This window comes from Drosophila grimshawi, unplaced genomic scaffold, assembly GCF_018153295.1.
Source record: "Drosophila grimshawi isolate 15287-2541.00 unplaced genomic scaffold, ASM1815329v1 contig_44, whole genome shotgun sequence".
Taxonomy (NCBI): Eukaryota; Metazoa; Arthropoda; class Insecta; order Diptera; family Drosophilidae; genus Drosophila; species Drosophila grimshawi.
In genome coordinates this window covers 7,976,967-8,001,775 of record NW_025063240.1, presented here as the reverse complement: position 1 = coordinate 8,001,775, position 24,809 = coordinate 7,976,967, and the positions used below count along the sequence as shown (strand labels likewise).

The window sequence follows — 24,809 nt, the reverse complement described above, 5'->3', positions numbered from 1 at the left end:
ACCATCTATATATAGTATTTTTAAAATAATTTATATGTATAATACACTGACGAATAATTTTTCTAAATCCTTGCTTGAAATAAACTTTAAAAATATGGCTGATATACTTGTATAGTAAATATGATTTTGATAAAAAGAAAAGAGAAAAAAACCACAAGTCGGGTATTTTGCATGTTACCACGCCTGGTCACACATAAAATATAACCTTAAAAATGACAAGTGACAAATTTCTTTTTTTATTCACCTTAAGCGACTAAAACACAATCAAAGACAATACAAAACATTTGCTACAGTGTCTCCTATTGTAGGACTCCAACCACTGTTCGAAGCTGATATCATAAATAATGGACTCTTGTCGATGTGGATCTGGCGATTTGCTTTTTACAGAGGCAGCTATGTAAATATTTTAGGCAAAAAGTGAAAATTTCGAGCCAACCGACAGGCAAATCGAGCAATCGACCACATTTGGTACACACATATGTACATTACCCAGTCGCGTACATTTACCACAACTCCGGAAGGCAAAGATCACGTCGAGTGTCGCCCCTTCAAATGTCAGCTTCGAATTCGTTTGTGTTCGCGAGTTTTGCTGTAAAACTTTGCACAAAAAGTACTCGAAACTGCGAAGGAGCAGCAACTAAATCATTGAATTAAACCCGGGAACAAGAGTGGAGCTGTTCGATTATCGTTAAGGTACAGATCGGTCTGTAATATATATATATATATCTATATATATATATATATATATAGACAACAAAGCTTGCGTGCAAAACATGCATTCCTCCTCTGCGGCATCAAGTGCGCTTGTGGAATACTCCGACGTCAGTTCGGAGGATTTCTCCGATGCAGAAGCTGGCGAGATCGATTCGGATGCTGCGCTAGCTGGGAGAAGTGGAACATCAGCAGCAGGACCAGCAAATCGAAAACTAGATAATCAGACTAGAAAACACAATTCGGATGCCGTTTTGCGTATAACAAAGAACAATGACTTCAGGTAAAATCAGGAAACTTTCGAATTTCATTTCTTTTTCGCAGATGTTGTATATGTGTTTGCATTTTTGTAGAAAGAGGCGCACTGAAGAAAGCGACGACATGGCCTTAGTTCACGAGGTGGCAACAAGAACGAGGCAAGTGTCAGTTGTTGCCAGCAGCAGCAGTAGGCTTAACACTTCATCGGTCACAGAGAGTGTCAGTCACCATCGCGCCGAAGTCGAACTGACGCAGACGAAGGGCTCCAAGGAGGATCAGTTGCAATGGGACAGGGAGCTGTACATGTCCAGCGATACAATCGACACCGATGAAATCGAAGCCGAAATGAAGCGACAGAAGCGCAAAAAGTTGAAGAAGGACAAGCACAAGCATAAATCCAAAAAGAAGTCAAAGAAGCGCAAGAAGAAGCGTGCGAAATCATTTTCGAGCATCGATTCGTTATCTGACAGCAACCTGACATCGTTGCTGGACAGGCATCGGCGATATACACCGCCATCGGCTCCAAATCGAGCCAAGAGCGCCGAGCGCACTGTCGTCAGCGCTGCACTTCCCTCATATACGCCCCATAAAGACAGTCAAAGCAGTCCCATATCTGTGGGTACTCCACCTGCCCGACGCCCCAATAGTAATAATACCACCTATTATGGTGAATCTACGGCGGCCACAACAAGCACGCCGCTGGGCAGCAATTTGCAAGTGACGGTCACGAACAAAACGTCGTCTTCGAACAGTCGACATCGCTCGCCTCCAACTCGCGCCGGCGGTGGTGGCAGCAGCAGCAGCAACCAACGATATGCCACCTCACCACGCACACCGCCACAGTCACTCAGCCACTCCCATCCATCGGCTGGTGGACGCGGTGACTCACGTAGCACTCGCTTTGTGCAAAGTCCCCTAAAAGACGAAATAAATGCTCATCACCGATCTTCAAATACGTATGGAACACGCTATTCGGGCGGTGGCTCTGTGAGTGGCCAGGACTCCAGAAAACTGAAGCGCATATCACCGGGTAAGTACAATCAGATTGTGAACAATATATATAATAATAATAAAATAAATTAGCTTAAAATTATGGTGTTGATTTAACAAAAAACCGTTTCGCATTTCAGAGTTGGATCGCTATCACCACCAGCCGAGCACGCCGCCGCATAAGCGACGAAAGTTTAGCGATGGCCGAGATGCATCCTTGTCATCGTCTGTGGGTCCATTCGAGCACGGCAGGCACCATGCTGTTAAATATGAACGCTACAGCCGGGATCGATACTCACGGCGTGTGTCCAAGTAAGCAATTCGCACTGGAAATAAAAATCAAATGATTAAACTATATTTATTCTCGATTTTTTCAGGAGTCCCAGCGTTCATCGCTTATCTCGCAGTCGACTGTCGCCTGGAGGTGGCGCCAATTCGGGCAGCAGTAATTCAAATATGTATCGACAACGTAGTAATAGCAGTCATAAACACAACAAATTTGGTGGCGCACCTCACTCGCCTTCGCCACCAATGCCAACGAGATCGTCTTCCAAACGTGTCTCCGGCAGCAGTGGCATGGCTGGCATCTCTTCAGAACGCTACTCGTCACGCTCACCGCGGCTAAGTTCGCGTTACTATGAGTCATCGCCGCCATCGCCGGCGGGCGTCTCAGCGTCGACGTCGCATCATCATCGACGATCGCCGAGGCAACATCATCAGCAACATCATCGCAACAGCAATCGGCAGCAACGCTCACCCAGTTCTGGCAGCAGTCGCAGCTCGGCATCGCGTTCCCGATCACCTGCGTCGCGTGACTTGAAATATAAGCGTGATGAGTATATCAAAAAGATAAGCGAGACGAGCTTGTTTGCTGAGTTGGTGAAGGATCGCCATAAGCGGAACAAGGCTCTGAAGGAGATTATTGATCGGCAGGAGGAGAATAGCAACAGCAACGGTGCGATGACTATCAACGAAAACAGTTCCTCAGTGGATGGCAATACGCCCAATGTTGCCAATGACAATCGACAATTGTCGATAGCACAAACATCTGCAAGTGCCACGCCAAACGGAATTGTCAGTGTGAGTGGTGCCGGTAAGCCGGATTTGGACGTTAACAACATTCCAATGCCAAACAAAGAAAACAATGATACACTTAAGCTACATCCGACTATTGCTGTTCTTGCTGGTGCTGCTGCTGCTTCTGCTGCTGCTGTAGATGTTACGGATGCCTCACCAATTGTAATGCAATCATTTAAACCGAACGCAGCAAACCAAAAACACAAGAGCCTAACGGCTTTGCCCCTGCCGCCCGGCATGAATGCTGCCGATTTTGAGAATGCAACTACGCCTTCGCCGCCAGATGTGGTCAAGCAGGCGGCGGCGATGGCGGCCACACCGAAATCATCAACGAAGAAATTATCACCCGAAGATAAGAATCTAATTGCCAATGCCAATGCCAACAAGAGCCTTTTGAATCTGCCAATGCCGCCCGTAATACCGGGCAGCGAAGAGTTAAGTGGCGACGATGATGTCATCGACAGTCCCGAGGACTTCGATACGCCCAGTGGCAACAGCAACAGCACGACAAATACGGCTGCGAATCCAAATGCATCCCAGTCGGCATCGCGTCGTCGTCCAGTGATCCTCAATCGACGCGACTCTCGCAACAATGTCCGCGATTGGGGCGAACGCTGTGTGGATGTGTTCGAGGTGATTGCCCAGATCGGCGAGGGCACCTATGGACAGGTGATGATCTCAGAATCTAGCACATTTTTATAAGTCATTAATTAACCATACGTTTAATTCCTAGGTATACAAAGCACGAGATCATCATACCAACGATATGGTTGCATTGAAGAAGGTGCGTCTCGAGCACGAAAAGGAAGGTTTTCCCATAACGGCTGTGCGTGAAATCAAAATATTAAGGCAACTGAATCATCGCAACATTGTTAACTTGCACGAGATCGTGACGGACAAACAGGATGCGGTTGAGTTTCGTAAGGATAAGGGCTCGTTCTATCTGGTGTTTGAATACATGGACCACGATCTCATGGGTCTTCTCGAGTCCGGCATGGTTGACTTTAACGAGGAGAACAATGCGAGCATTATGAAACAGCTATTGGATGGCCTCAACTACTGCCACAAAAAGAATTTTCTGCATCGGGACATAAAATGTTCCAACATTTTAATGAACAACAAGTATGCGCCTCACTTGAATATATAATTATAATATTTGTTATTCTATATTATTGAATTTAAAATTAATATTTATTTACGCTTCTTTTAGGGGCAAGGTAAAATTGGCGGACTTTGGCTTGGCGCGACTGTACAACGCGGAAGATCGGGAACGTCCGTATACGAACAAAGTCATAACGCTTTGGTATCGGCCACCGGAGCTGCTGCTGGGCGAGGAGCGTTATGGTCCGTCGATCGATGTGTGGTCCTGTGGCTGCATACTGGGCGAATTGTTTCTGAAGCGACCGCTATTTCAGGCAAACGCGGAAATGGCACAACTGGAAACTATATCGAAAATATGTGGTTCACCAATTCCTGCCGTTTGGCCGAATGTTATTAAGCTGCCGCTTTTTCACACGCTGAAACAGAAGAAAACGCATCGCCGGCGTTTGCGTGAAGATTTTGAGTTTATGCCAACATCAGCACTCGATCTGCTCGATAAAATGCTCGATTTGGATCCGGAGAAACGCATTACGGCGGAGGATGCGCTTAGATCACCTTGGCTAAAGAATATCAACCCAGATGAGTGAGTACAAATAAAATGAACGTCATTAAGATAAGTTTGATAGGACTTGCTATATTTGCTTTATTTGTTGCAACAGAATGCCAACACCACAATTGCCAACGTGGCAGGACTGTCATGAGCTATGGAGCAAGAAACGGCGTCGGCAGCTGCGTGAGCAGCAGGAATCGCTGCCACCGGGTGTTATTTGTCCAGCAGCTAGGTATCAGCAACACGGAGCCGCTATGGTTGGGGATGCCTAGCATTTACTCTATGCTTCATGCTACAATGAAGAGGAAGAGGAAGACTATAAACAGCGGGAGGTGGAGTGTGCCTGGTGGCAAAGTTAATACCTAAGAAGTTTGTAACGAATTATAAATAGTTAGTTGGCAGGCAGACTCTGATCGCGGGTTGACATGCTCTACCAAAGCACTCTATTCTTTAAGTCATCTTTAAAAAAATCAAAAACAAAAAACAAACAAAAAGAAAAACTAAAACGAAGAAAAAAAATAACTGAGCTAAGGATACATTTTAAAAAGTGATGAAATGCTACAAATCGAGCATTTCGAATTGACCGCTGTATCATATTGTAATATATAAATACTATTTACCGCTATATTCAGACAAATAATTGGTTTGAACATTATTTGTTTAAAGTTTTTTTTTTTAATGCTTAGCGTAATAATGTCTTACATATTGGCAATAAAAAACATGAGAAATAACATATTTAACCGATGTGCGTGTCTCAAATTTTGTTCACATATAATTTTATTCTGTTTTAACAAATTTGACAAATCAATTCTCCTAGCTTTGAGTTGCATGATGCGGTTTTTGTTTACGATCGAATGAAAACCATCGCTTAGTTTCAAAATAAAGGCGATATTGTGAAGCAGTTAAAGGTTAGCATTTTAACATTTAAAAAATTGTTATATATACATCCATATAAATATAATATATATATATATAAATAAATATATATATATGTATATATAAATATATATATACATAAATATATTATAATTAAATAGGTTACTAGTAATAGTATTAATTATCTTAGCAACATATTAATGTTGCACGTATAATATGATTATTTTGTTAGGTATTTAAATTAAATTGTAAAGTTAAAGATGAATTTATCAAGTAAATGTGTACTAAAAAAAACAGAAAAAACACCCATACAAATATTTTAAAAAGCTTATATTTTTTAATATATAAATGAAGCCAGATATGAATAAATATGTCTATACAAATTACTATATAATAAAATGAATCTGCGTGAGACTGAAAGTAATTGAACACAAAAAATAGTGCAATTTGAATAATGAAAATTGGAAAAACTTATAAATTACAAATTCCAACAAACAAGACACTTATCTCCCAAAGCGCAAATCAAATTGCTTTTTTGGTTTCCAAAACTGTCACTCCGTTTACATAATATAAATATATACATAACATGCATAATTATGACAATGATAAATGGACACGAAATCTGTTGAAAATATTACAGTACGATTTTCATTGCAAAATGCAAATCATAGATATTAGACAAAACAATGCTGTGGACAACCGCATAAATGGGTTTAAATAAAGTTGCCTAATGTCTAACGATTCTTATTATTTTGTTCTAATCAGTCAGGGAAGAGAGACTTTCTAAAAAATTAAATATACTCCAATCATATAATTTACCGATTTAAATTTAAACGCCCAAAAGCCAACGCCTCGATAATAAGTATCGATGGCAACGATATCGATAAGCAGTTGGCAAGCTGATGCAAGGGAATGTGCAATAATTTTATTCGTTTACCAACACTTGGAAGTTGGCGTTCTTCTTTTTGAATAGTTTTCGGCTTGTTTATGTTTGTTTATGAAAATAAGAAATAAAAGTACAAATAAATCATAGTAAACTATGCTACCATTTCGGAATTATGGAGAAACAATTGATGTAAGTAATTATAAATACCAAAATAATGCGGGTATTTGTTGTAGTAGTAATAAATATCATAATATCTGCATCGAAAGGAATACGAAGTACAGCACCTGCTGGGCAAAGGAGGCTTCGCTTGTGTCTACAAGGCAAAATGTCTGCGCACTCAGCAAAATGTCGCCATCAAAATGGTAAGTAAACGCCAAATGTGCTTCACTTAAATGGGATATTTGTTGAAGTTAAGGTTTTTCTCTTGCAGATTGACAAGAAACTAATACAGGGCTCGGGCTTGTCGAGTCGAGTTAGGCAAGAGGTGGAAATCCATTCCCGCCTGAAGCATCCATCTGTGCTGCAGCTGCACACGTTCTTCCAGGACGGCAACTATGTGTATCTGGTGCTGGAGCTGGCCGACAACGGTGAACTGCATCGCTATATGAACCAGCAGATGAAGCGCCCCTTCACCGAGCAGGAGGCGTCCTCCATTCTGCGCCAGGTGGTGGATGGTCTGCTCTATTTGCACTCGCACAACATTATGCATCGTGATATATCGCTATCGAATCTACTGCTCAGCAGAGATATGCATGTGAAAATAGCTGACTTTGGCCTGGCGACACAGCTGAAAAGGCCCGACGAGAGGCACATGACCATGTGTGGCACGCCAAACTACATATCACCGGAGGTGGTCTCCCACATGTCACACGGCCTGCCCGCTGATCTGTGGAGCGTTGGCTGTATGCTGTACACACTCCTGGTGGGTCGACCGCCATTCGACACTGATGCCGTACAGTCAACTCTCAATAAAGTGGTTCTCTCCGACTATACGATGCCCAGCCATTTATCTTACGAGGCACGGGATTTAATCGAAAAGCTATTGCGGAAGAATCCACATGAGCGTATCTCATTGGAGCAAGTGCTTCGGCATCCATTCATGGTGAAGGCCGGTGGTGGCAGCATAATATCCTACACAACAACGCCAGGCGCATCCGATGGCTATGGACAGAGTATCGCCAGTGGCGATAGCGGAATCGTCACATTTGCTAGCAGTGAGTAAATAACAATTTCCAGTTTCTATATCCCATTTAAATTGGTTACACTTCTTGCCTGCATAGATGATTCAAAAAACTCGCAGCGGCACATGCTGCCACAGATTCAGGAAGAGTTTGGCTATTACCAGGAGCAGCGCAAGAATTATGCACCACATCCAGTGTATCGACAAAGTTCAGCAGAGCCGCTGAACAGCACAGAAATGGAATGGCAGAGAATTGGCCAGAGTAATGGTCACTTCTTGGCGCATTCCACACCAGCGACTGGTGGACAAGTTGCCGCAAAAAAGAATAATGCTGAATGTATCTCGATGCCTCCGTTAAACACTCTCCGCTTGCAACCGACGCGCTACAAGACAAAGAATGCCATCATGAGCATTATGGCAAATGGCGAAGTTGTCATCGAGTTTATCAAGTGCAAAAGTAAAATGAACGAAGATCGAATTGTGGATATTTGTCGCATATCGGGGGATGGACGTCGCATTATAATCTACCAACCAGATCCAGGACGGTAAGGGTACAAAAAACCTCTGAGTTGATAATAAACTCTCATGCATATGATTAATTTCAGAGGTCTGCCCATACGGGATCAACCATCAGCAGTTCAACCCGAAAATTATGCCTACAACTATGACAATTTGCCCAGCAAACATTGGAAGAAATACGTCTATGCAGCTCGATTTGTGAGCCTGGTGAAGAGTAAAACACCGAAGGTGACCTACTTTAGCGGCTTGGCAAAATGCCATCTGATGGAGAACATGGCCGATTTCGAGATGTGCTACTACTCGGGTGCCAAGCTCACCAAATCACCCACTGATGCTGTCAAGCTGTACAATAAGCATGGACTACTGATCACCGATCAGACAAGTGGCGAAGCAATGCGTTGGATTGAACACAGCAATGAGTGCTTCGCCCACTGCTTGAGCATTTGTAATGCATTGGAACTCGCCCAAACGGGCAGCAATACATGTTTTCCTGTCACGATTGGCAGGCGACCCACTCCTGAAGTGATGCCCAGCCAGCAACGTGCTGACGGACTGCGGGATACAACAAATTTTGCATACTCCACGCCAAAATCGCAACAGGTAATTTTAGTAGCAATTTAATTTAAACACTTTACTAATATATATTTGTATTTGCAGGGCTCAATAAACTTTTCCATTAGCACGATTTCATCGATGCGCAGTGGCAACGATCTGATTGGATCTCAGCTTTTGGCAGCCCAGCAAAATGTGCCGATTAAGCGATTGAATGTGCCGGGCGTAGGCACTGCCACAGAAGTGAGTTGATTCAGCTTGAATGTTGCATTTCGTGGCTTGACTTAATGATATTCTTCACTTGTTTTCAGCTGTCCCATGGGATTGTGCAAGTACAATTCTATGATGGATCAGTGATCTCCATTATACCCGAAACGCAGGGAGGCGGCATAACATACACGCAGTCCAGTGGACTATCCACACACTTTCCCGACCACGACGACCTACCGATAGCGGTTAGGGATCGGCTCTCGCAACTCCCCCAGGTGCAGATGAAGCTGAAATCTGCTCCCCTCATTGGCAGCAAGAAATTTGACTGCAAAACGACGACGGAATCTGCTCCTTGGCACAATCGCATGCTAATCTAGAGGGAATCCCCCTTAGCACTAGTAGTAGTTGTAGTCTTTATTTAAGAGAAAAGTTAAATGCATTCTTAAACTTCATTTGAATATAAATATATATATATTTTATATTACTTATCAATTTTAAATTTTATATATTTTATGTTCTTTGAAGTGCCCGTCTGAGACGGATCAGTCCATAAATAAAGTCACAGTTAACAATTAAAAATTGCATATCACAATTTATATTTGTCAATTATATTACATTGAAATCAGCCCTTATTCAAAAATGATTTGTTTTTAATGCTTAAATCGTATTGCTATAAATATCGCTATAAATACACCTTGAAATATCGATATGTAAAACCATGTATCGATACGATGCTAACATCACTAGTATTTCTGATACATACAAACGAATTCAGTGTTTTTGTCAGTGCTGCACAGTTTGCTTTAAGTTTGTTTTCTTTTATTTCTGAGCTTACGAGCACAGCGAATAAAATGTGGTGTGTAGAATAACAGTGCTTATTATCAAATTTAAATGAATTGCTATACATGAATTGCATTACATAAGTCCAACTATTATTTAGTGATTGGCAAGTGTAGTTTTTTGTTTAGTCGCGCACAGCTCAAAAACTGGTTTGAGTTGAGTTTGACTTCGTGCATACAAATTCAAGCCTCCTCCCCGCATTCATTCAGAGTTCGCACTCAAATTTACTACGTTCGCACAGACACATGAACACATGAAAACAAAACAACTGTATATCAACATTGCGCCAAGTCGTGTTTGAAATCATCAAATTTGCTACGATTGCTTTTTACACATTTGCAACTCTTGCTTACATTTCTGTTAAAAACATAAAATGCGTAAGTGTTAAATTTATCATTAATTTGCATGTATTAAATTAATTATTTTAAAACGATATTGAATAACGTGTCGAAATTTATACCGACGGCTTCGCTTCGAAGACAATGACTCTCAAACTGCGGAACACATAGATTTCGTGTCCCAAAATGCATTTAGCTTTATAAAGTTGTTAGCTTCTAAATAGACTAATTAATCTCATTTAAAGACCTACAATTACTATAAATTATTATCAAACATTTCGATTTTAGACATAATAAAAAAGTGTTTTATTTTACCGTTAGCTCCTGTTTATTTAGTAAACTAATTATATTCTAATAAAATTATACAGCTATCGTTTCCCCAATTCCTCGTAATTTGAAAGATAGATTTGTATGACATATCTTAATACTTCCTTTCAATTTAAGTGTACAAAAATATTATTAAACATTAAAACTCCAACTTCCGCTCAGACAACAGAATATCGCTAAATTATTAGCTAATTACTCAATAACTCTGGTATTATAATCCAACTCAGTTCAATTTCGAAATGCTTTCATAATTAGCGCTCTTCTCTCGATCAGATTCCATTCTTGTGCTGTTGTCCAATTGAACCAAGTAACGAACTACTTGTGCATGCTATTTGACCTCTTAATTGACGAAAACTTCAATTGAATACGGAGTGCAACTTCGAACACGAATGTGACCAATGTCTGTTAGCTTAGCAGTTGGTTAACAGTAATTGAGACAAGATCTCTCAGTGATGTTGCTCTCTGCCATGACCATAAAGAGACGCAGATAAAGGTGTATATGTGTGTCTGTGAGATAAGATGTTCTTACTCTGCTCGCTGGGCAGACTGCTAGCTTCAACCGCACCTCAGTTCAAGTGAGTCAACGACGAACGATAAATTGCTCAGCTCGAAATTCGAAATCGAAGTTAAAATGTACACACACACTGGGCAGTTAGCTAGCAAGAGCGAGAGAGAGCGCAGAATCGAAATCGAATGTGGCTGTTAAGTGAGAAGGGCTCACTAGATACATAAAACGTTAAGAGAAGCGCTTCTGCTATGACTGATATTTAATGACGGAAACGCGAACAAATGAGAGTGATTCACTTTTGTTTCAGTGAATAACATGCAGTAGGCGCGTAAAGAGCATTGAATTTAGTTCCCAATTTGTGCCATTTAAATCGAATAACGAATTAAAACTACACAAATTCTGTTAACCCGACAAGCACTCGATTCGATCGACGATCTGCCGTTGTTCAATATGTCTGGCAAGGGCAGTAATAATCGCGATCGCATTCGAGATCCGCGCGAAGAGATTCTGCTCGAGACGAACTTCGAAGACGATGGCGGCGTACTCACGCGTGCCTACAACAATAATCCTTACCAGAATCGGCGACAGAGTGCCTACGAATCGGAACGCTCCTTGGATAGGTACACTGAACGCGGCGGCGAAGGTACGACGACAAACACATGCAACAAGCACATAACAGCTTAAGCACAATTTCGTTCGTATTTGTCCCCCACTCATAATTATCACAATGCACAGCTCTTATCTTGTCTGTAAACAGGTGTGTGTGTGTGTAGTGCGTTTCTGTGTATGTGTATGTAGAATACATTAAGGTTAAAAATGATATATACATGTACATAAATATATAAAAAATAAATATAATATGGATGTATATAAAAGACAGCCGCTAAAACTACTCAGTTTCTTACATGCAACATAAGTGTACTTTATGTGTTTTTTCATTATCTTATTATAAAAGTAGCCACATTTTGTAATATAATTTTAATTGGTATTCTTGCAGCCGAGTGTTGCCAGTCATGTATGGCACGCATTCCATATGCGACGCTAATAGCGACACTAATGTGTCTGCTCGGCGTTGGCATCTTCTGTGGCACCATGTATCGCGGTGCTTCGCTGACGGTTATCATGATGGATCAGGTCTTCCACCTGCGTCTAATCTGGTAAGTTGTCTTAACTAAAATTAAATGTGCCTTAACTAATTAACCAATTAACCTTTTCAGGATCGAGGCAGTGCAGTTGATATTCGTTATAATTGCTGCTGGCATGGCTGCTTTGGGCTTTATGATACTGTTTGTGGGCTTCTTGGCAACGGGCGCCACACGCTACAAGGTTTACCGGGCGTGGCGATCACGCGTCGGCGGTCGCATCTCCTGTGCGGTGCTAATGGGTATCACCTATTTGCTTAATTTTGTGTGGACGCTGATTTTATGCTTCTTGGTTATTGTCACATTCATTTACACCATGTTCTGGAACATGTGCTCCAGTGTCGAGCAATCCCTCAGCTGCATTGATCTAACACAATTCCGTATGTCAACAAAAATACAACAGATATCACATCTCCAATTGATTGTCTCCTTTTCTAGATTTCATGTTTCCACCAAATACCAAGCTGGAGGACATGAAGGTGTGCGAAAAATACGAGATTAAGGCATTCTGCAAGGATGGTGTTGAGAACGCTGAGGTCATGTTTATTCTGGCCACGCTCTCCACTCTCTTAGTCATTCTCAGTCTTGTGCATTATTTGATGTGTCTTTCGGCAAACTATGCGCACATTCGCGATCATGAGAAATTCCAGGAATTGCAGGAGATACAAAATCTAAACGAACTAGAATATAGCGCTACATCCAAGGATCGCTTCTAGAAAATATTATTTAAAATTATTCAACTTGCGCTTCATTAATATTCAAATGTTGGCACAATGAAGCACAAAGACACAGAAATGCAACGAAAAATCCGCTATATCGTTAAGACCTTGTTTTTAATTTTAAAATGTAACCCATTTCTATATCATTCCATTATTTTGTCTATGTTAATTTATTGCTTTAATTTAAATTTAGGCCAGTAGCGAACGCAATCAAAGATACACATATATAAACATGTATTTATTCAAAATCCCATGAGAATTGTTATCAGCAATAAATACGGGTTTTTTGTCCTTCCAACGTGAAAACCTTCCAAAAATGACCATCAATAGAGTTTCTAGTTTTAACCATCTAATGTCCACCTGTTCATTCAAATAATCAAATATATATTTGTACGTTTGAACTTGAAGTATATATTTTCCGTCCGCAAATACGTATTTTATATTGATTAATATCACGTAACTGCTGAATATTTGGAGTGTTAAATTTCTTTTGAATAATTTCATGCAAATATGTGTTTTTTATGTTTTTATTCTTATAGCTGGTAAGAAATCATTGAAATATTTGTACTAGTTTGCGTACACTCATTGATATTCATATAATTACGTACATATGTATATATCTACATTCAAATAAAGAATTTTAAATACGCTGCTTTTTAAACATTTCAAATTGTGTGCGTGTATGAAAAGTAAATAAACAGTTCATTAACAGGCAATCTAACTAAGCTTTTTCTGGAGCTGATTGAGGTATTTCAAAGCTATATTTTATACATAAGACTCTCGATTGTAATTACAATTGTTAAAAAGTGAAGAGCCTAACTGTTAACAATTGTAATTCTAAAATTTTAAGTTGATTTTTAAAATGTGGACTTAATGTTGTCAGCGATGTCAATAAACAGATGTATATTTTTCACTATCGGGTAAGAATCGAAATATTTTATTTCCTACAACGTACAAAATATCGATAGTAGTCGATAGCTATGCAGTTTTTTGGTGGCCATTTATTTCGTAAGATAAATAACTGATGCCTTCGCATTAAAAATTAAATATTACATATAAAATGTTGCGAAGACTAAATTCCCCAACGGCAATTTTGGTGGTAAATAGATTTCGATTAAATAAATCATTATTTTATAATTGTCTGGAATATATTAATATACACTTGATTTTGCATTCAATTTGCAGCGAACAGCGTCAACACGCACCGAAAAGCTGGAAGAGATCCGTGACCGATTATCTAAAGGTCCAAACTTTCAAGATTTTATACAAAATTCCGACAATTCCAAGGACGACTTTGAGAATTACGATGGCAAACTGCGTCGTGAAAAAGGGGAGACTCAACAATTGCGCCTGCCGCCATGGCTAAAAACGACAATTCCAATGGGAAAGAATTATGCCAAAATCAAGTCACAACTGCGAGATTTAAAACTGTCCACTGTATGCGAGGAGGCACGATGCCCGAATATCGGCGAGTGTTGGGGCGGTGGTGAACATGGCACACAAACAGCCACAATTATGGTGAGACCTGCTTGACCTGTGCTGATAGCACTGCTGACGGCCATTTAACTGATTACAGCTCATGGGGGATACTTGCACCCGCGGCTGTCGTTTCTGTTCGGTGAAAACTGCACGTGCTCCGCCGCCTTTGGATGTCAACGAACCTGTGAACACAGCCAAAGCTATTTCCTCCTGGGGCCTGGACTACATAGTGTTAACATCGGTTGATCGCGATGGTATAACAATGGAAATGTTATATAAATTAAAATATAATAATTGTAATATATTTAACCTGCAGATTTGCCGGACGGTGGCTCAAAGCATATTGCAGAGACTGTGCGTGAGATTAAGGCACGGTAGGTAGAATATTAGCATTTTCTGTAATACCCCCAATAATATTTTAATAACCTTTGCTTTTAGTAACTCCAACATATTTGTAGAGTGCCTGGTGCCCGACTTTCGCGGGAATTTGGAGTGTGTGCAGACGATTGCTGGTTGCGGCCTTGATGTTTATGCCCACAATATTGAGACGGTGGAGAAACTGACGCCATTTGTGCGAGATCGTCGTGCCCACTACAGGCAAACGCTTAAGGTTCTCAATGAAGCGAAGCAATTCAATCCTAATCTCATTACGAAAAGTTCCTTGATGTTGGGCTTGGGTGAAACGGATGCAGAAGTGGAGCAAACAATGCTCGATTTGCGAGAAGCAGGCGTCGAATGCCTGACCCTGGGTCAGTACATGCAGCCCACAAAGAGGCACCTCAAAGTCATCGAGTATGTTACGCCCGAGAAGTTTAAGCATTGGGAGCAGCGCGGCAATGAACTCGGTTTTCTATATACTGCCAGCGGGCCTCTTGTGCGGAGCTCCTACAAAGCTGGAGAGTTCTTTATTACGAGCATATTGGCAAATCGAAGGAAATCAGTTTAAATGAAAAAAATTATATTTAAAATTATAATGCTTGTATATGTATTTCGAAATTGTTAACGATTGTTAAATATATTTTTGTTTTAGCTGAAAGTTTTAGTGTTTGAAAAATATAAAACAGAATTTTGCAGTTCGACGTCATCAGCAACTGCGAAATACTCTGAATTCAATGTGATAACAGCTGAAAAAAAGGAGGAAAGTAACTTTATTTATTTAGCGGAATAAAAGACGAGTAGTTAAACCAATATAATATAAATGAACATAAGTATAAAGGTTGAAGAAACATATATATTCATGGGCAGCGAAATTGAAGTAATATTTTCGATGGTTTATTATTGTAGAATTGTTTGGTATATTTTAAATACCAAACTTGTAATTTGCCACTTGAGGTCTACGGTCACATTTAAACTACGTTTTTTTCGTTTTATCTATTGTGTGACCATTTGTCGTTGTTATTAGTTGAAAGTGCATATAAGAAGTAAATCATATAGATTTGTAAACGCAATACATTCGTTGTAAACTAACAATAATCGAAATAAAATATATACTAATGTCTGCACATAGAACGTTAAATAGAAATGCAAAATGAAATAGATAAGCTGTATATGTATGCAGTTTGCTGTATTTATGTACGTACACATACATATGCATACATATACAAATTGAATATGTATGCATGTGTGGCAGTGCGTTTTTGTTTTTGTGTGCGTGTGTGTGGGATACAAAGAGTAGGAAGTTTTAACGCAATAACTCAGCAGTAACTGGATGAATGTGGCCAAGAAATTAAACTTTAAACCTGCATTTTATGTCGTAAATATATATTCATTTACATATACACATTTACATACATTCATACTTGCATATATACTCACACATATGTACGTCAGAGACACGACCATGGAAGAGTGGCCAATCCGTGCGAATGTATAGTTTTCACCAACGGTAGCTTTGTTTCAGCTTTGTTTTTGTTTTGAATGCAAGTGTTCCCTTTCTCGCACACTCTTTGTCATTTAACTAGTGCTCGGTTCGTGTCTGTGTCAAAAACCCGATTATGCTCGGGCTCATTTTGGGCTATGGAGACCCGAACCTGTATTCTACATAGTAAATGCATTTTCACACACGCACAGACATATGTACAACATGTATGTGTGCCCGTGTGTGTGTGTGCACTAGTGTTCACAAGATTGGGGTAATTTTTATACATCACTGATGTATGCACATATCTACATCAACATATACTAATATATTTATGAATACATACATGTATGTAACTCTGCTTTTTCATTTTATAAAAAACTGCGTATTTTTATTCAAAACATTACAAATTTCTTAAAGATGCTATTTATGTATATACTTAATATATGTATACATAGCCCAACGCATCCAAAACTTTCTATGTGAGTTTTTCAAAACTTGTTACAAAAAATCTATAAGCAATTCACCCATATCTTTTTGATAATAAATATTCAAAGTTTGCTGCAAGATAATTATGGATTTAGATAAGAAAATACATTTTGATCATACTGAAACAAAAAAAAAAGAAAGAAAGAAAATAAATTTGTCATTTATACAGACAACTGCGTAAATAAAAAAAAAAAAACACTTTTCCGCAGTAAATACATATATGAATATTCAATAAATACAATGATCGGTACAACAATAAGTGCGTGTTGTGTTATTTATAAAGTTTTAGTTTGCTTATTTATGAAAGTCTTTTTGCTTAACAGTCGACAGGTGATTGGAGCTAATTGTTATCGACGATCCCAAGATTCTCAAGAACGCCAGAGTGGAGGGTGAATGAGATAATAAGCGAGGGCCGATACGGATAAATACGGGCCGAGTCAATAGACGGACGACGGGGAGAGGCGAGCGAAGGCTACTTGTTGCCGTGAGGTTCCTAAAAAGTACTCAAAATTGATAGAAAGAACAAAAAGGCTGCTGCAACTGGTGCCTCAGCCGGGGACCAGCCGCCGCGCAAAAAGGGACGTCGCTCCGGAGGATCTAACTCATCTTCAGCCATAGACTCGAACGCAGCGTCGACGTCGAGAGCGGCCCAACAGCAAGTCTCGTCCTCGTCCTCCACCTCCTCCTCGACCTCGAGTGCAACTGAAAGGAAAACTGAATCGTCACAGTCCAGTCGAAAAAGCCTTTCGGAGGCAAATAGACTGCAACAGAATTGTACGACGTCCACGACGGACACCAATACGAACAACACTAGTAATATCAACAGATTAATCGACAATAGTTCTAGTAATTCTGCTATGAATATGCAGAATACGACTGCGTTGTCAGGCTCTGCAGCAACCGGAGATGGTTCTGGTTCCACTGTGGAATTACCCACAGATGGCGACCAAGCTACCCATTTGGCTGGCAGCAGCACCACAGGCAGTGGCAGCGGCAGTGGCAGCGGTGCTGCTGCTGGTGATGGACCAGCCGATCAGTCTGTCCAGCAGCCATCCAGTGCCCATAGCAATAATACCACAAATGGTCACGATGTCAAACAAAATGGTTTTGCTCCTAACAACAATGGTAGCACCAGCAGCAACAACAATTGTGCTCTGGATGGCGAGAATAATCGTGAAAATAATGGCGGATATACGGGCGTGCATTTGGATAAGTCCAGTCAGGAGATAATACGCCTGATTGGCCAATATCTGCACGACGTTGGTCTGGAGAAGTCGGTGAAGACGCTAATGGGCGAATCAAATTGCTATTTGGAGCATCCATCGGCAACGAAGTTCAGGGAGCATGTCCTAGTGGGCGACTGGAGCAAGGCAGATGGTGATCTCAAGGTAAATCAATGCGGAATAAATTATTGTTGTTTTCATTTTTATGAATTACATAACTATTGAAAATTGTAATTTGCAGGACTTGGAGCCGTTGATTGACAATGGAAAAACCGCAACAATTACCGAAATGAAGTTCATATTGTTAGAGCAAAAATATTTGGAGCATTTGGATGATGGCAATCCGTTGGATGCACTGCATGTGCTGCGCAGCGAATTGACGCCACTGCAGCATAATATTGCGCGTGTACATCAGTTGACCTCGTACATGATGTGTTCGACCAATCACGACCTCTACCAGCGCGCCAAATGGGATGGCAAGGGGATCACATCGCGTGCTCTAGTCATGGAGCGTCTGCAGACATTTATGCCGCCATCGGTGATGATGTCGCCGCGTCGCCTGCGTACATTGCTGCAGCAGGCGGTCGACCTGCAAACTCAGAACTGCCCCTGTCATGACATGGCCTGGCAGACGAACCTGCAAACAGTCTCGCTGCTCACCGATCATTGTTGCACCACAGATGGGTTTCCCATGCAGACAATACAAGTGCTGACCGATCATTGTGACGAGGTCTGGTTCTGTAAATTCTCGCCCGATGGCCTCAAACTCGCAACGGGCAGCAAAGATTCCACTGTGATCATCTGGGATGTAGATCCGTACAAGCTGACGCTTAAGCATCGTCGCGTTCTCGACGGTCAAGCGCAACTGAATGTGAGTTTCGTTAGCTGGAGTCCAGACTCAAAGCTCATCCTGGTGGGTGGCACTGAGGACTCGCACGAGCTGTTCATCTGGAATGTCGACGATGGCAAGCTGGTGGTGAAGTTTTCTCAATCCCTGGAGGATAGTCTCGCGTGCGGCACGTTCAGTCGCGATGGCAATCATTTCGTTTGCGGCGGCCAAAAGGGCCAGCTCTACCTGTGCGATCTGAATGGTACTCTAATCGACTCCTGGGAGGGTGTGCGTGTCAACAGCGTCGCCTTCCGGGCAGATAACAAAACCATTTTAGCGGCCGATAATCACTATCGCATAAGAGGGTGAGCATCCTGACAAACATATTGCCAAAAAGATCCAACTAATTTTTGTGGAATTGTGAAATGAAATTGCAGCTATAATTTCGATAATCCACGCTCGGACTTTGATATACTTCGGGAACCGCATCCAATCATGACGTTCAGCATCAATGCGGCTGATCGTCTGGCTCTGTTGAATGTATCCAATCAGGGCCTGCATCTGTGGGACATCGAGGATAAGTGCCTGGTGCGACGTTTCCAAGGGATTAGACAAAGCAACTTTGCCATTCATTCGTGCTTTGGCGGCTTAAACGAGAGCTTCGTGGCGAGCGGTAGCGAGGACAAGGTTGTGTACATTTGGCACCTGAAGCGCGAGGAGCCATTGGCTAAGCTGGCCGGCCACACCAAGACGGTTAACTGTGTGTCCTGGAATCCAGTCTATCCGTCCCTACTAGCCAGCGCTAGCGATGATGCCACCGTTCGTATTTGGGGGCCGAAGCCAACCGGTAGCAGTGCAACGACAGAGAGTGACGATTGTTCGTCCAGTTCGTCGTCCTCCTCATGGAACATGACCTAAAACCGCAATTTTCATACCGATTTATTTTTGTGGTGGATACCGATGCCGTTGCGGGGGTTGTCGTGTACAATTTGGGGTTGTTTTTTGTATTGTTTTAGTCAAAGGTCATATAGCCTATATATTAATCTATTCATACTTATAGTTGTATTTAAATATTGCAATAGTATTTTTCCGCTATCATCATCAGATCAGCTTTTAATCACACCCAATTTAAGTTTCGTCCGGTTTCGATTAATGTTAATTTCTTTTATTTTATTTTCCTTGTCCGTTATCTATTTTTTCCTCCTTTTTTTTGTGTATGGCAAGCGACCCTCAAATGCGTATAGTATCTGCATACATAAAAATAAGTGCGTGATTACTCTGAATTAGCTCGTAAGTAAAACTCCCAATGTCGATCTAAACGTGGTGCGCATGTCTCTGCAGCCACATAATGTATATACATATACATATATATATATATATATATATATATATATATATGTGTATATATATATTTGTTGCAGCGACGGCGAAAACACAAGACTGCCATTACAATACAATGTGTATGAGCAGCATGACTTACAATTAGCATTAAACTTATATAAGGAACATTGACATTATTGTCTCACACACACATAATCGGACACAAACACACAAACGCACGATGCGAGTATGTATGGATTATGTTTAAAGCTTTTCAAAACAACAAACAACAACAAAAAAACATTAGTATTTTTTAAAAAACAAAAAAGTTCTTAATCATATGTATGTGTATTTATTTACATGCCTATGTAATGTGTATTGGCTTCACGTTTTTTATCAAATTTCCAAATGTGTGACACGAAACCATCTGCAGACATTTGCCATTTTTAATAATTTTGTCTACTCTTCGACTTTAAGAGAAAGTTGCTTTGCGTTCGGATTTTAATTGTTTCGATTACACCGAATCAATTCAGCAATAATTGTAGTTTATTGATGCGACACATTTTTAACTGATTATTGACCATGAGGGCTTTTGATAAATTTTAATTGTTTACTTTTTATTAATTTAACATTTTGCATCTTTTCAGAATGTATCTAAATTTACCGATATAACAAGCGGGCCTTTGTAACCCCAATTTTATTTTATAATCATTACATGCAATAAAGATAGCCCTACATACATACATACGTAATTAAAATTTGATTATAAGCTGATTGGTAATAATACATTAGGAAAAAGAAACTCTTTTACCATTGATACAAAATAAATAACAATTGTCGTCTTTTCCCAATTTGCCAACAAAATGCTATATGTACGAAAAAGTAGCCTAATTCTAATGAAACCCTTCAAAATGTGCGCCATCGATATGATATTTATCGATATATTTAGCGTGAAATACGATAGTTGTTAGAGTTGCCACTAAGCACAGTATTAACACTGAACTCTAAAAGCAAATATCTGACGTGCAGAGAAGAAAAAGAAACATTTAAGTAATTTTTATTTACACACATTTCAATAGAAATGTCTTCCGGCGACGGTAAAATAAGTCTGCGGAAACTTGATTATCCAATGTGTGCAGTGGAGGCACTTTCTCGTCTTGGTTGGTTTACATGCAACATTTTTAAGATCTCCTTGCGACTACTGTAATATTATTGTTGTTATTGCAGAGGGTCTCATTGCTAGCCGCATGAAACAAAACTTGGCCATGCAAATGATTTCGGAGTTCATATTCTTGGAGCGTAGCAAGGATAGCCAAATGAATATATATCAAGAGTTTCAATTGATACTCACGCTCATCGAGTACTTCTCCAGGCCCGGCCGGGATGCCACACGCAATGCGATCTTTCTCTCGCTATTTGGCAGTCATTTGACCCCACAGCGCTCCCGGCTGCTATCGAGACTGATTAGTACGGCGGTGTCGGGTTCGGTGGCGCCGCTACTCTCCTCGGCAGGCACATGGATGCAACAGGTTGGCTGCAAGACAGCGCCGAGCTTGGAAGTTGCCCAGAATATAGTCAGTGATTTCATTTCGTTTTCGCGCAAAACGGCGGAACAATTGAAGCAACTTCCAATGGTCGGTCCCCATTTTGCGGCAAACTTTATGGTTGCCGTGGCCGATCTCTATCTGAATGAGATGCGTGGTGGTGTTTTAACGCCACCGCCAGATGCGCTCCTCGATGCGATAACAGAATGGACGACCGAGAATCCATTGCTGTGCCAGGCACCTCAGCAGCCACTTGTCCTCCCTCCAGGCGCCATTGCAATGCCATTTGCCACACCACTGGCCGGCCTGCTGCGCTGGGTGGTACTGGCCCCTTTGGTCTCAAATCGCCAGGCTTATAGCCAATTACATTTGTCACTGTTGCACGCATTGCTCCAGCTGGTCAACAGTGGTGATGCGACGCCATTGCATGCCCAGGACTTGAAGCAAATTGTGACATCGTTGCAAAAGTATTGCTCCCGTTTGACCGAGGCCAACGTTGTCCCCGATGACGATCCCGCGTACATAAAATGCATGGAGCGATTCGCTCAAGCTGTGCAAATCGCCTTAGCCTCCAATTGCATCACAAATCAGATTCAGTTGCTTTGCGTTCTCGAAACACTGCCGCCGCACACACTCATGAAAATTGTGCTGGGAACGCACAAAAAATTATGACACAAGAAGGTATAAGTATCCATATAAATAAGCACATCTTGCAATACGGATTTAATAAATTAATTATAAATATAAATACATACAAGAAATTGTTAATTTATTTTGCGTAGCTATATCTCGGCCATATCCCTATGTATGATACAAGGATTTTTAGAATTTGCAATATTAAAATAAGTCCAAATTTTTCCAGCGAATAGCTCAGAAAAATAAAAGACTTCCCCATTGTAAGGACTAGCCAAGACATGTGACTTGAACTAATCTGGACTTAAAAAAAAGCTGTCCTTAAAAAAATTATGGAAACGGCCAAGCTAGATTTATTTTTCTGAAATTCATTGACATATCTTTTGATTCAACCTAAAAGTATGCTTTCAAAATTTCGTATCCCCACACACTTAATTGCTTTACCCAAAAATATGCTTTAAAATTGAGCGTTTCTCAAACAGGATCCCCCAAGTGACTTCTTTTCAGCCTTGTAGAAAGTGATATTCATCCTGAAAGAATGCAGTACTTTTTTATTGATTAAGAATAAAGTTTGTCTTTGGCTGTAATCAAAAAGGATAAGAAATATACATATGTTGCCAGACAGACTAAATGTGTGGACTCGCGCATTGCGCAGGACTTGCGTGCGTGAAATTAAAAAAGGATTTGACTGGGAAAATCAATAAGGTAAAGTTTTGCTGTGCTACAAGTATAAAACTATTGAGCTCTTGGCTGTTTTACTCAATTTTTGGGATTCAGTGGTTGCTCAATTAGCTGTTGCACCATTAAAAGGATGCAATGAACCCAGTGCCAAATCGTGACTTTATGGAGGTGCATCCGCTGCATCAGCATCAGCCACATTGCAAGCAGCAATGTTTTGTATTCACTGAAATCGCCGATATCGAGCTACCCGCCGAGATAACTAAATTCGGTGGCGGCAATGAGAAGTTGCGGTGCTCCAATGGCGGCCTGCCGACATACAATTGCAAGAAGGACTCTTGCAGCGAGTCTTCCGTTGAGCGACCTGGACGATCGCGAGGCCGCAAGATTCTCATAGGAGTCTGTTTGGTGTTGGTCTGTATTGCGATGGCTGGCGGAATACCGTTGGCACTCCAATTGCGTTCCTCGTCGCTGTTGGAGGCACGTTTGGCATTCATACGACGCCTGTTGACGGAATCGCCGCTCATCGAGGGCTCCTGGAAGCCGCCGAGTGACATTAAAACCAATAGCAGTGGCATGGCTGATATACGGCAAAATCATATTGGTGCCGTTCTGTGGCCCATTGCTGTCCACTGTGGTGCTCAGTATCTGGATGCGGTGCAGCTTGTCCTCGAGGGCATCGATGAGGCGAAACGCATCACGGCCGCCACGAACTCGATGCACATTGTTGAATCGGCCGATGAGATGGAGCAGACCCACATTCGCGGCGAGGTCGCCGTCCTAATGGGCATTGGTGGTGGTCATGCATTGGGCACCAGTTTAGCGGTTCTGCGTTCCATCTATCTACTGGGCGCTCGTTTCGTTTCAATTGCGAGCCTGGAGTGCACAACACCTTGGGCTGCTGCAGCCATACGGCGACGGGATTACCTCATCGAGGAAAATGTGACCAATTCTCTCAACGAATTCGGCAAGGTGGGTATACAAATCATGGCAATGCGAATTGAAGTAGGAGTTTTAAACCATTATACCATTTACTACACCAGACAATGCTTTACGAAATGAACCGCTTGGGCATGTTGGTGGAGATATCGCAGCTTAGCGAGACCGCTATGGTTATAGCTCTGCGCACCGCCAAAGCACCTGTGCTCTTAATGAATGCCGCTCCATTATCCTTGTGCAATGGCACCAATGTCGCCTCCATACCGGATCATGTGCTGAGGTTTGTTTTCGTATCTGGTTTCTAACTTGCTACATTTAATTTAACTAATTTGAATATGATTTGCAGCTTATTGCCGGAAAATGGTGGAGTTATTTTGCTAAACTTGGAGCGCTGCGGTGATCGGCCGATTAGTGTACGGGAAGCGATACTCGCCATTAACTATGTGCGGAAGGTGGCTGGTGTGGATCACATTGGATTGGGTGGAGCACCCAAAAGCTATGCGCTGCTGTTGGCCGAGCTAGCTCGAGATAGGGTGTGGGGGAACGCAGCTATCAAAAAGCTGGTTGGTGGAAATGTTATGCGGATTCTGCGTGAAATTGAAGCTCTCAAGAATCGTTTGCCGTTATATGAGGAATGGATACCACATGAATCGATCGAAAGCAACTCGTATTGCCGTTATCCAGAGTCGTAAATTAACTACTTTATTATTATTTTACGTTTTAAGCAGTAGCATTTATTTTTTGCGATTGCTTGCTCAAGCTTTGATAAATAAATCGCTCGATTATGTAGATGAAATCTTTCTAAAGACGATCGTTTTGCGTTCTAGTTCATTCTTAATAAAACTTCAAAACTTCTAGTTATTCTCTGTTATCGAAAACTTGTATCAATAGCGATATCTGCGATATCGATCACAGTTTCATTAGTATCAGCAGGCCACTGAAATCAAATCTTTATATGTATGTATTTAATTCGCCAAACCCAGCATGGAGAAATCACATAGTTACAAAATAAAATCAATCTTAAAATAAACAT

The 24,809-nt window shown here is 41.1% G+C and overlaps 7 protein-coding genes across 9 annotated transcripts; all 7 read left to right on the top strand.

Annotated features, from left to right (window-relative positions):
• Positions 1–282: 282 nt before the first annotated feature.
• LOC6556996 (cyclin-dependent kinase 12) lies at positions 283–5,632 on the top strand. The gene is made up of 7 exons (XM_032742001.2): positions 283–994; positions 1,065–1,999; positions 2,100–2,271; positions 2,337–3,705; positions 3,770–4,158; positions 4,247–4,720; positions 4,797–5,632. Exons 1-7 carry the CDS (start codon positions 774–776, stop codon positions 4,957–4,959), a joined length of 3,723 nt encoding a protein of 1,240 aa, XP_032597892.1. The 5' UTR covers positions 283–773; the 3' UTR covers positions 4,960–5,632.
• Positions 5,633–6,522: 890 nt separating this feature from the next.
• On the top strand, positions 6,523–9,402 carry LOC6556999 (serine/threonine-protein kinase PLK4). The gene is made up of 7 exons (XM_001984866.3): positions 6,523–6,638; positions 6,716–6,811; positions 6,880–7,663; positions 7,730–8,174; positions 8,235–8,748; positions 8,806–8,943; positions 9,012–9,402. The coding sequence occupies exons 1-7, from the start codon at positions 6,603–6,605 to the stop codon at positions 9,285–9,287; spliced, it is 2,289 nt and encodes a 762-aa protein (XP_001984902.1). The 5' UTR covers positions 6,523–6,602; the 3' UTR covers positions 9,288–9,402.
• A 260-nt stretch (positions 9,403–9,662) lies between these two features.
• On the top strand, positions 9,663–13,185 carry LOC6556973 (neuronal membrane glycoprotein M6-a). Of its 2 annotated transcripts, none has more exons than XM_032742151.1 (4): positions 9,663–10,127; positions 11,921–12,080; positions 12,141–12,445; positions 12,504–13,185. In XM_032742151.1, exons 1-4 carry the CDS (start codon positions 10,124–10,126, stop codon positions 12,779–12,781), a joined length of 747 nt encoding a protein of 248 aa, XP_032598042.1. In that variant the 5' UTR covers positions 9,663–10,123; the 3' UTR covers positions 12,782–13,185. The 2 variants fall into 2 exon arrangements, with proteins under 2 accessions (XP_032598042.1, XP_001984903.1); XM_001984867.3 differs by lacking the exon at positions 9,663–10,127 and adding an exon at positions 11,000–11,566.
• Positions 13,186–13,730: 545 nt separating this feature from the next.
• Positions 13,731–15,299, top strand: LOC6556978 (lipoyl synthase, mitochondrial). The gene is made up of 5 exons (XM_001984868.3): positions 13,731–13,883; positions 13,970–14,302; positions 14,361–14,517; positions 14,580–14,637; positions 14,702–15,299. Exons 1-5 carry the CDS (start codon positions 13,845–13,847, stop codon positions 15,207–15,209), a joined length of 1,095 nt encoding a protein of 364 aa, XP_001984904.1. The 5' UTR covers positions 13,731–13,844; the 3' UTR covers positions 15,210–15,299.
• A 366-nt stretch (positions 15,300–15,665) lies between these two features.
• On the top strand, positions 15,666–19,763 carry LOC6556696 (WD repeat-containing protein 26 homolog). 2 transcript variants are annotated; one of them, XM_043215670.1, is made up of 4 exons: positions 15,666–15,684; positions 16,934–17,998; positions 18,075–19,027; positions 19,100–19,763. In XM_043215670.1, exons 2-4 carry the CDS (start codon positions 17,468–17,470, stop codon positions 19,578–19,580), a joined length of 1,965 nt encoding a protein of 654 aa, XP_043071605.1. In that variant the 5' UTR covers positions 15,666–15,684; positions 16,934–17,467; the 3' UTR covers positions 19,581–19,763. The 2 variants fall into 2 exon arrangements, with proteins under 2 accessions (XP_043071605.1, XP_001984905.2); XM_001984869.3 differs by lacking the exon at positions 15,666–15,684 and adding an exon at positions 15,819–15,835.
• Positions 19,764–20,972: 1,209 nt separating this feature from the next.
• LOC6556905 (uncharacterized protein C7orf26 homolog) lies at positions 20,973–22,278 on the top strand. The gene is made up of 2 exons (XM_001984870.2): positions 20,973–21,142; positions 21,210–22,278. The coding sequence occupies exons 1-2, from the start codon at positions 21,064–21,066 to the stop codon at positions 22,196–22,198; spliced, it is 1,068 nt and encodes a 355-aa protein (XP_001984906.1). The 5' UTR covers positions 20,973–21,063; the 3' UTR covers positions 22,199–22,278.
• Positions 22,279–22,858: 580 nt separating this feature from the next.
• On the top strand, positions 22,859–24,801 carry LOC6556998 (dipeptidase 3). Its single transcript, XM_001984871.2, has 3 exons — positions 22,859–23,809; positions 23,881–24,056; positions 24,123–24,801. Exons 1-3 carry the CDS (start codon positions 22,976–22,978, stop codon positions 24,466–24,468), a joined length of 1,356 nt encoding a protein of 451 aa, XP_001984907.1. The 5' UTR covers positions 22,859–22,975; the 3' UTR covers positions 24,469–24,801.
• The last annotated feature ends 8 nt before the right edge of the window (positions 24,802–24,809 follow it).